Source organism: Danio aesculapii, chromosome 3 (assembly GCF_903798145.1).
Source record: "Danio aesculapii chromosome 3, fDanAes4.1, whole genome shotgun sequence".
Lineage (NCBI taxonomy): Eukaryota > Metazoa > Chordata > Actinopteri > Cypriniformes > Danionidae > Danio > Danio aesculapii.
In genome coordinates, this window is record NC_079437.1 from 50,730,982 (window position 1) to 50,742,911 (window position 11,930).

Sequence of the window (11,930 nt, forward strand, 5' to 3'; positions counted from 1 at the left end):
CAAATGAGATAGTATGAATTCATAAGAATTAGCAACTAAATCAAAATGTTACAAATTGTTGTGAGATTGTGTTGGATCACAATGGGTTATTCCACCAAATATCAATTTTTAAACTACTCTGAATTAAGAACAATAAAGAAATTTGTATTTGGTGGAATGATCTTATAAATGGAATAATCCTATAAGGCCAATAAATAAGTGACTTACCACAATTGTTAGATTATTTAGCTTGTTCAAGAGAAACATTTACTTATTTCTGAAAGCCAGACAAAAAGTTTTGTCTTGAAAATGCTTCTTGATTTTAAAATGTTTAGATATTTAGAAAACTAAATATGTTTAGAGACAAAAAAGAAAATAATTTTATTTTGAGGTTATATAAATGCTCAATGTTACTATATATTTATTTATTTAAATGTAATTTAACTTTTTTATTATCTCAAAGAAATATCATCAGTAGTTTCAGACTGATCTCATGAGAAAACAAGTATTTTACGTTTTGTCCGTTTACTGGCTAATTCGTAGGAATGTGTCCGAGTTAAGTTGTACAAAAATGTACAATTTTAAAAAGAAGGCGTGGCACCCAACTTTGCCCCTAAACCCAACCATCATTGGGGGATTAGCACATCGTACCAAACTGCACAAATGAGATGGTATGAATTCATACGAGTTAGTGACTAAATCAAAAAGTTACAAATTGCCTTGAGATTGTGTTGGATCATAATGGGTTATTCCACCAAATACCAATTTTTAAACTCCTCTGAATTGTGAACATTTAAAAAATATACACTTGTTGGAATAACCCTATAAATACATATACATACAAAAATTTACAATTTTAAAAAAATTTACAATTTTAAACCCAACCATCATTGGGGGATGAGCAATTTGTACAAATGAGATTGTTAAAATTCATACGAATTATAGGGACTAAATCAAAAAGTTACGAATTGCTGTGAGATCGTGTTAGTAGTTTACAGAATTAACACAAATTACGTTTTCTTCAAACACGCAACTATAAATTTTAAATCCAGAAAAACTGAGAGTGGCCACTTAATTTTTTCTCTCAATAGTTGTATCTTTATATTTATCTATTTACAAAGTGCATCAACAGGGTCCCAATTTTACATGGGCGACAATCAATATTCGACTTCACACATGGACACCGGGTGACACATTGTGTTGAAAAGCTTAAATTATAGTGCAATATATTCAAATGAGCCTTGCAAATGTCAGTTTAAGCAATAAATAAAAAAACATTTCATACCAAATTGAAATGCCATATGCTTAATCCAGCATGTTTTAAATTTCAGTGAGTCCACATTCATACTGTCACAGTTTTGAATCTTGATTGAGATTTAGCCAAGCTTGATGACACCCATGTAGGTTTCAGTGTGAGAGTTCTGGATTTTGGCTTTGGGTTTGCAGGTCACATAAAAAGTATCTTTACCATCCAGGTAAATTCCAGTGGCCATGAAGCCAGTTGAGAGGTTTGATCCGTTGATGTAACCTTTTAAGATCACACTTTGGTTCTTTGTTTGGACCGTGACTGTGTGGTTTTCTTTCTTTTTCGGGTCAAGAGTAACCTGGAGGTACAGAAAATAAAGGCCGTCCTCTTTCACCATCAGCTCTTCCTCTCCTTCGATGAACTTTTCAGCAACTGTGTTCCACTGCAGGAGCTCCACATCTGTGTTTTCCCCTGTTAACCATTTAGTGGGCTAGTTAAGTTACTGTGCTTCAATACAATCACTGGGTAAATTTATATGGACATCAGCAATCCAATCAGGCTATTTACCTTACTCTGAATAATACAGTATGTTATGATTAATGTGTTTAAACGAGCTGCTTTTAGAATATTCTAAAATATTAAAAGTATGGATACATTACATCCCCATGCCGCTTGTGGACATTCCCAACCCCATGCTCAAAAAAACTATTGCTGCTTGTTCAAACAACTTATTTAAAACGATTTTTTGGGATAAGTTGATAGTTTCATGTTCATACCACTTAAATTTGTTAAGTTAACTTAATTGATTTGTGTTGAGACAACATGAATGAATTGTGTGGAGCCCTGCATGTTTAATCAAGTAAATTAAATTGAGTTGAAGCAACACAAATGTTAAATTTGTTGGGGAGGAAACTTAATTGTTTTATGTTCAATCGACTAAAATTCATAAAAGTTAACTTAATCGATTTGTGTTGTGACAAAATTAAGAAATTGTGTGAAAGCCAGCATTTGGAGCACATGGGATCTGATTCTTGTTTTGCTGTTTGTTCAATCTACTTACTTAAAAAGAGCTGAATCAACACAATTATTGAGGTTTTATTGGGACAACTTAATTTTTTATGTCAAATCTACTTAAATTTGCAAAAAAATTTAAGTTAACTTCATCGATATGTGTTGGGACAACATCAAGGAATTCTGTGGAACCCAGTATTTTTTCAGTGTAGCTCATTATTGTTGTTGATAAAGGTACCTAAATTAGTAGTTATAGTACATAGAAAGCTTGACAAGTTGAAGGGCCAGTTCACCCAAAAATGAAAATGATGTTATTAATTACTCACCCTCATGTTGTTAAGGTATTTTAGGTGAAATCAGGTCAATTTTGTTGCTCGTTCAAACTACTTATTTAAAATAAGCCGAAACAACACAGGTCTTAAGATTTTATTGGGACAATTTCATTTTTTATGTTCAATCCACATAAATTTGTCAAAAGTATTAACTTAACTTTATCAATTTGTGTTGGGACAACTTGAATGAATTGTGTGGAACCCTGCAATATTTTTTTTTTTTTTACAGTGCATGAACATGTACACTATACTGACACTGAAGAGAAGAAACTGTTGATTAAAGTTGTTATTTCTCTTTTATGTACACATAAAAGTATATGTTCAGTATATGTTCTCATATACTGAAAAAAGATGATTATTGGATTTACAAAATTGTATAAACTTGATGAATTTAAACAAACAAATTAAATTGAACATTACAATTTTTTTTTTTATATTCAACATATATACATTATTTGCAACAATTTTGTAGACATATTTTTTTCAGTGAAGCTTGATACTTGAAGGCACACAGGATATTTTGAGGATGTTTTTTTAAATTTTAGAGTATTTTTCGCCTATTATGGATGTATATGTCTGCTTTTTTCATTCTTCAGAATATCATGTTTTGTGTTCAACGGAACAAGTTTATAAATATTCAGAACTTCTTGAATGTGAAAATTGTGAGGAAATGTCCTTTTTGGCTGAACTCTCCCTTTAACCTGTCAGCCAGCACCCAATCTTGGGGATTTACCAGCCTGATCTCACGAGAAAACGTAAGTATTTTACGTTTTGTTAGTTTAGTGGCTAATTCGTACAAATTCATTCGAGTTCAGTCGTATGAAATTGTACGATTTTAAAAAGGAGGCGTGGCACCTAACCCCACCCCTAAACCCAACCGTCATTGGGGGATGAGCAAATCGTACTAAATTGTACAAATTAGATTGTACGAATTCGTACGAATTAGCCTCTAAATCAAAAAGTTACGAATTGCCGTGAGATTGTGTTGGATTTACGCCTACCTAAATTTAAATAGTAACAGTTCCTGACTGCAGTAAGCTACAAACACAAAGTATGCATCATTTGAATGAAGACACTTTGAGCTTTACTTTGGTAAAAGGTAAAACTAGCATAACATTTCAGTCACATAATTACTAACATCTTGCAATATATAAATAAACAAATACATAAAAACACACATACATACATAAATAAATAAATCTTCTACTTTTAATTTTTGGGTTAAGCCACACAAAATATAATTTGTTAGGCATCCAAATAATTTTAAGTACAATTTATTATTTTAAACATAATTACATTATGAGTATAACACAAGCAAGGAAAGAATAATACCAAAACAATGATGAATAAGAAGACACATTAAGTCAAAATATGAAATGTCTAAAATATTTAAATGCTGACTTACAGTTCGGTGTGAATGTCATTAAATCAATTTTTTTTCCAGGATAAACATTACTGATGGTTGTTTCCGAACCCTGTTGGGACAGAAAGAAAGATGTTGGTAAGTTGAAGGCTTGTGATCTCTAACACATTGTGTAATTATACCCATAAAATGTAGTACAAAAACTATTAAATAAAAACAGACAGAATTTAGAATAGTTAGATATAAAGATCTGCAAGTTTAATGTCAAAACCCACAAGACTAAACCATCGCCGATTCCAATAGATTATTTAGTTACTTATTAGAGTCATACTGTAAGTAACTAAAGCTTTCATGAGCTTGCCTGTATATTTAAAACCAGTGAAGATAACTTCTTTTTACATTCCTACTCTTTATAAACCTTTCTCTTGGAATCTTTAATTACAACATAACATCTTTATGTTTCAGTTTTTAAAACATAAAAGCCACAATGCAGCTCTATCTCTGTCCAACCAACACGAGGGTCACTTTACGTATACTGTAGCTGACACCTATGGCATTTAAATTGGAATATTTGAAGAACAAATATAATTGAAATACATTTAGACCTACATTATAATATACATCGGATTCTCAGAGAAGTGTTTTTTTTTCTCCAAATGGTGGTCATTGACATATTAAAAGGATATGTAGTCCAAAAAATCAAAACATCTGCAATAATTTGTTCTGTATTATATCACAAAAATATATTCTGAAAAATCCTGTTTGCTGGGGCCCATGCCAATAGACCATTTCAATGTGGTCATGTCATTGGCCCATGAACATTTCCTGCTTGTGCCCAAACTATTTCATAACTGTAACAAGAGGCAATTTAATCATATCTTAATGTTAAAACAGCTTCCATAACATTATTTATCAACATGGGAACCTTTTTGGATTCCTGGGAGCTATGGAAATTAAAAATGTAATACAGGAAGTACATTAGGACCATTGTTATTGTTTACATCCCTCAAAATGGTCTATAGTAATTATTTTCCTACTATAGAAGTCAATGGATCCTAGCAAAAATACAAATTTTTGTGTTCAAAAGAAGAATAAAGTTGTTTCAAAACCACATGAAGGAGAATAAATGATGAGTTCATTTTCATTTTTGAGTGGACTATCCCTGTAAGCAACAGATATTGATTAACATTTGACACAGAGACCTCGGGCTGAGTTGCCAAATGAGTATAAATTGTAGAAATGTGCATTGTGCAGCTCTTCTGATGTCAGCAAGAAGAACGAAACGCATCATCAGGAAAGAGGAGGGGTGACAGAGGCATTTCCCCTCAGTGGAATGATGTCATAATGTCTGTTCTGCGGTTGCTGGATTGTTTTCACCAGTTCAGTACTCTGCACAGTGCTTTTTTTTTTCTTTCCTTTTCTTGTGTGTGGAAAAAAGACAAATTTCAAGAGAAAGTATGGTTTCAGAACTTAACCAATTTCGTTTTCAAGCATCAGAATCAACTTCTGATTTCTTTTAGGTGTTACTTTTGAGTTAAACCACCAGTTAACCTCTGTAACACAGTCACGATATGCTCTTCTGAGCGTCATCTGGAAAAAGCAGAACTACTTCTGTATTGTTGTTGTTGTTGTTTTTTGACGAGAATAAGAGAAATGAGGTATCGTGGCACAGCGACAAACCAATGACTCAAGGATTTTGGCAAAATAGAATTGCATTAGATGCTGCTCTGTATCTAATGTTTCATTTCTAGTTTTCTCTTGCACTAAATTGTTTAATACGTAACCTGGACATGTTTTGACATGTTTAAGTAACCACACAAGGCTCAGCCTTCCAGCTGGCATGATATCAAGGCTTAATCGTTATAATCAGTTTTCATTGTACAGAAAAACAGAAGTGTCTACGGTAAAGTTGAGCTCCACAGTGATGGAAAAAGAGATCAGGATTGTTACTCATCAGCAATATCAATACTGACATGAGTTTCCACATTGGCATCAAATGAGCTGTTTACATACTGTATACAAATGACTCAATCGAATGGTTACTTACTGTAACTGTGCAGATCTTTATTTATTTATATTAGATTTACATACTTTGTAGAGTAACGCTGTACTAAAGGATCTTAAAAGTAAAGCATATCCTTTTATTGTACTTTTACCTCATATTCTAACCAGATATAACACAATGCACCCGGTGAAGATCGAATTAGTATTTGAAATATAGTTTAAAGTTTAGACATGATACAACAGCTAAAAATTATGTACACTAGACATGACAAAATTCCTGCTAAAATCTGTCTGAGGCGTAAAATGGAGTGTTTAGAGCATGTTCGAAATCAAATAGGTGATGTGTTTATTGTTGATTTGTTGCATTGTGTCACATTTCATTTGGTGCAGACTGAATTACTGATTATAATTGTCTTTAGTTGTGTTAGCATCTAGCATAGACAGGTGATGCATTCCATACAGTATATATCACTCTTTGAAGGGTCCTTCGGTGTGAAAACAATGTTGTTCACGTTATTGAAGTTCCATTCAAGGTCATATTAAAGGTCATTCCAAAATAACGTTTTCAAAAATGGTGAAGGATTTCGAAGGGTACAATTAATGGATACTTCCGTCCACCAAGATCTGAAGCTGTTTGGTGTCAAACATTGCATTCTTTTTGGAAGGTTACATCCCTATGACCTAATCCGTTCGAAGTAGGGCTGGACAATACATTAAAAACTTACGCTGTCATGAAAACAGTATAAGCAATATCCATATAAGTGCCATAAATTAAGTTCATTCTATGTTCCAAGCATTTGTGTGCCACATGTTGTTTATCCAAATCTGACCAATCAGAGAGGGCCTTTACTATCTTTATCTTCGCCTATCGTGTAGGTCCTGTTAGCTGAACCTAGAGCTGAAAATGAATACTAATGCTGGGAGACAAGAGAAGTAAATGACAACAGCCAATCAGAATCAGTCATTCAGTTATTTAAATTTATTCATTCATTTTCTTTCAGCTTAGTCTCTTTTTCAATGGTTGCCACATCTGAATGAACCACCAACTATTCCAGCATATGCTTTACACAATGGAAGTCCTTCCAGCCGCAACCCAGTATTAATTTGTGCCAGGACAAGCCGCATCCAGATCTGGCACGTCTGAAATCTGATCCGGCACCTTATTTTACTGATCCCCCTCCTCACATGCATGCCTAATCGGTCCCTCTCTTTACTTTGTTCCCGACTCTTCACTTTAGTCGGCGACACCACTGCAACACCCCCCCACGAACGAGACCTCTCCCTCCACTGGTAACATGCCAGATCCGTTATCCCAATCTGTTCCGGGACCTCGCAATTTACAAATTAAGCACTGGAAATACCCATACACACTAATTCACACACACTCATACACTATGTACGCTAAATGACAATATAGCATATCACATATTTTCCAAGTATCGCCACTTCAGAGTGTAAACCCTTCAGAATTTGGGTATAGGGATGAGTCCTTCTGAATGAAAAACAGTGACAGTGTTACTGTACACAACAAGTGACATTTATATATATATATATATATATATATATATATATATTTTTTTTTTTATTATTTTTTTTTTTTGAGAATTGTGATTGGCTGAGATTTTGATTGACTCTTTCAATATGTTTTGTCCAACCTCTTCTTCAATCGATGCAACAATAAATGTTGTTTTTCACTTTTCTGAAAGATGACCCATAGCAGTATTTCTTAAAATAGTGTCCTTAATGTAAGTAGAATTGGGATTGGGCCTAACACCTAAAGATATTTTTTTTAAAAATCACTATTTGCTCAGTTGTTTCCGAAGATGTATGACATATTTTGAACATTGTTGAAAACTGATTACCATTGACATCCATTGTAGAAAACAGAAAACAAATACTATGGAGGTCAATGGCTATGTTTCCAAAATGTTCATAATATCATTTTTATGCTCTGCACAGGAAGTTTGATCAGTAGAGAAATGGTTGTGCTCAACTGAGCCTGGTTTCTCTTTAGGCTTTTTCCTTGATTTTTTTCTATTGGCAAAATTTTGTTACACTGTCACTACTGGCTTGCTTGGTTTTAAGACTTGTTGAGCTGTACATTGAGGGATTTGCTCTACAGTGTTTGGACTTTCAGCAGTGAAAATTAAACCACACTGAACTGAACTGAATTCAACTCTGAAAACCTGAACGACAGTTTCAATTTACTAGAACTTCTATGTTAAGCTGCTTTGTCACAATCTACATTGTAAAAGCGCTAGAGAAATAAAGATGAATTTTATATCTAATTCAACAGAAGAATGAATAAGTGGAAGATGAGTAATTGATGACATCATTTTCAAGGGCTAGGCTAGGTCGTTTTGGAAGTTAAAGTGTTACCAGAATTATAGGTTAATAAGAGGGTTAATGCATTATGCCTCTATATCTACTGGTATGTAACATTATGTAACATAATATTTGTGTAGATCAACTGATTCAGTATTGAGTTATGAAACACAATAATGTGAAAGAAAATTATATTATATATTCCAGACCAGTCGTTGGTGATGTTTCTTTATAAATTTTTATACTTGTCTCTTTTATTCCTGTTTATGTGTCTGATTGGGCAGTTAAAAATGTTAACTTGGGCCAAATCACCATACTGGTGATCTGTCTCTGTGGGATAGCAGCATAATTAATAAAAGTTCTGAGACGATGACCCGCCACAGATAACTTTTGCAGGGGGGTTGAAGTCCCTGGCATCTGGCTGAGATCAAGACCTTTTATTACGTTTTGCTAGCTAAAGAGATTTACTCACAAGAGGGGGTTAAAATCAAGGTCTGTGCGATTTACTCCCAGAGGGAAGTTGAAATTGGGGGTCATGTAATTAAAGCTGTAAAGCTTAACTTTTCAATTTCAGGTGAAAAATCGAATCTGCTGGAGACGTCCAATAGATCAATAGGTACTGAAAAAGGGAGGGTTGATCACCAGAATGGGGAAGTCCCAGAGTAAAATGAGAAAATATGATACACCGGTGTTTTGGAATACAGTTACAATAACAAAACCATTTTCAAAAGATTGCATTTTTAGGTTCCCAAAAATGCAGTTAATAATAAAAATGAATGGTCAAAAAGAAAACGTAATTAACAGAATAACATAATTGTGTAAATAATTATGTAAGAAAAAAAGAACTTTCTCTGAAAAGTATCTTTTGGATACTCCATGTGATTCTTCCTATCAAACTGAAAACCTTTGTAGAGTGCAGTTGATACTATTTAGATTGGTGCAAAATAACATCTGTATACAAATCCTCTATGTTTACAACACATTTAATATCAATATCATCTAATCTATTTCAATCACTACAGTATATTAATCTGAGTCTTTTGTGATTACACACATCTGCGTTCCCCCCATCTGCGGTCTTGAGTCAGCAGCCGCTGCGGTCTGACTGGATCCCACCAATTGACACAATCACAACACTAGTCAAAACAACCAGTTTACACAATACAATTCCCAACACTTAAATCATACATATTGCTCTACTAATCTCTCTTTGCAAAACAATCTATGCTTCACTAATTAATTTAGTGCTGTTTGATTGCCCATTACATGCATTCGTTTGACTATACATAACTATGCAAGGTGGTTGGGTGGAATTTCAAGGTATAGTTCACCTAAAAATGAAACATTTTTGATCACCTTTGACTTGTTCTAAGCTAGTTAGAGTATTTTCTTCTTTCTAAAGAACATATACTGAAGAATGTTGGAAAATAGTAACCATTATCTTTCATAGTATTTGTTTTTGGTAACACTTTATTTTGATGGACCATTTAAGTATTAGTAGACTGTCTACTTAATAGCTGTTGATACTGCTCCTTAAACAGACATTTAACTGACTATAAGAAACTTTGCAAGTACTTGTCAACTTACACTAACCCTAACCCTAACCCCAACCTAACAGTCTACTTATAATCTAATGAGAAATACTTGGCATGTAGATGCAATGTAACTAAATTAAACAAACAGACCATCAAATTAAAGTGTGACCTTGTTTTTCCTACTACTGTTGTCAATTATCAGTTTCCAGCATTCTTTAATGTCTACTTTTTTGGAAACTGATGTAACTGATGTAAATATGAGGATATAATTTTCATTTTTGGACAAACTATATCTTCAATGAGTGAAGAGTAAGTTCACATGCCAGCTCAAGTTAATGTCTGTTTTGTGGACAATCAAACCATTCTCCAAACACTCTACTGGTATTTTAATGTATTTCACAGTGGTATAGCAAGTAATTCTTTAAGTAATTGGGAAATAAAGTTTAAAATGAACCCACATAAACCATACATAATAAAGTACTTGAATTAATCTGTGATGGTAATTGTATATTCACCAAGGTAACACAACAACTATAGAGATATAGTCCAATCACCCAACACTGTTGTTTCTACAACTATAATAGGGTATTTATTGTAGATTATCAGTTCACTATCATTCTCGATATTTCATAAATATTAATTTTTTTGGTTAACTATGCTTTTTAATATTACAGTATGCTGTAATACTATAAAATATACAGTATAATACACATTACTAAAGTATAGTTCAAAAACACTATACACTGTGAAACCCAACAGTCAACTTTATCAAATGAAATGAGTGTAGTTCAATTTGAGTGTAACTCAAAATTGACTGAAAGTTAATTCTACTCAGTTGAAAAGAGTTACTTCAACTTAAATGGAGTAAGCTCACAGAACTCATAAAGATTGTTTTTTTTAACTCAAATAGTTTGTAGCAATCGGTTTCCTCAAACGGTTTGAGTTGCCTTAACTTATTTGGTTTTACAGTACTCAGTTAGTCTGAGTTCTCTTCATTTATTGGGTTTTACTGTGCCCATTGCTTCATTTACTCAAATGGATTAAGTTCACAGTACTCATTAGAATTCGTTTTTGAACTTAAATGGTTTGTTGCAATCGGTTTTCTCAAATGGTTTGAGTTACCTTAACTTTTTTATGTTTTACAGTGCAGTATTTACTATAATATTTTTCATGTATGCCTAGGTCGAACTCATAAATGTCACCATGTAGAAAGGGGCTTCGATTTTAATATAAGTACTAATTCTTACTCGTAACTACAGTAGTTTCTTATTAGCATACTATTAAGAAATGGGCTGTTTATTATTATGTACAAAATACATATTCAGCATGATCTTATTCTATATCCCTAACACCTAAACTACTATCTAGCTAACTGTTATAATAAACAGCAAATTAGGATTTAATTAAGGCAAAAGTCATAGTTAACAGATTATTAATAGCAAGAATTAAACCTAAAATAAAACGTGACCAATTTTTCTTATCCATACCTGTTGTTTACTAGCAGCCGCTGATTCTTTAGGGATGAAATGCAGAGATATTGAAGCTGCCATGCCAAGAGTGAGTAGCGTGACCCATATGATCAGTCCCCGAATCAGAGTTCTCTGATGGATCAAAGCACCTCCAAAACCACCACCACCACCACCCCTGTCTCCAGTTTTATCACAGCAGTGTTCGGCAGACAGAGACATGATGCAGCAGCGAGAGAAGAGTGAGTGTAAGCACTGGTGAGTTCTCCTATGCTGGAACTGACTGTGTCGAATGAGCGTGGCCTCTACCTCTCGTCTTCTGGTTGGCCCGTAGACAAACCTCAGAATGTGTTAAGCTTCCTGTACGGTGGCTTTGTGTTTGCGCGAGTGAGCGTCTGTGTGTTCCTGTTTAGTTTCTCAGCAGATGTCCAGGAGGAGTGCTGTAGTGTACTTTCCCCTAAAGCATGGGTGAAGTGCAATGCGAAACAGCTTCAGGGACAGGGACAGGCCCTCCTACTTGCTGTCAACCGAGGGAAGCAGGTGTCATAGTCCCTTTAATAGTCTGCTGGGAGTTTTTCTCACTACAAAACCATCAGCTTTTGTAGGCCACATGTGACGCACTATGTGAGACCTGTGCTGGGCTGTTGTGTACAGGTGCTGGTTTTGGTT

At 34.0% G+C, this 11,930-nt stretch overlaps 1 protein-coding gene across 1 annotated transcript; it reads right to left on the reverse strand.

Annotated features, from left to right (window-relative positions):
- Window positions 1-948: 948 nt before the first annotated feature.
- tnfsf18 (TNF superfamily member 18) lies at window positions 949-11,564 on the reverse strand. The gene is made up of 3 exons (XM_056452289.1): window positions 11,283-11,564; window positions 3,974-4,043; window positions 949-1,696 (listed from the first exon to the last, which is right to left on the reverse strand). Exons 1-3 carry the CDS (start codon window positions 11,481-11,483, stop codon window positions 1,356-1,358), a joined length of 612 nt encoding a protein of 203 aa, XP_056308264.1. The 5' UTR covers window positions 11,484-11,564; the 3' UTR covers window positions 949-1,355.
- Between the last annotated feature and the right edge of the window lie 366 nt (window positions 11,565-11,930).

Bases quoted from the DNA above. Each gene is read 5' to 3' on its own strand.
- tnfsf18 (XM_056452289.1), bottom strand. From the start codon at position 11,483: ATGTCTCTGTCTGCCGAACACTGCTGTGATAAAACTGGAGACAGGGGT. The intron at 4,044-11,282 runs GTATGGATAAGA...CTGTCCCAACAG, and splicing joins CGGCTGCTAGTAAACAACAG to GGTTCGGAAACAACCATCAG. The intron at 1,697-3,973 runs GTAAGTCAGCAT...AATGGTTAACAG, and splicing joins AATGACATTCACACCGAACT to GGGAAAACACAGATGTGGAG.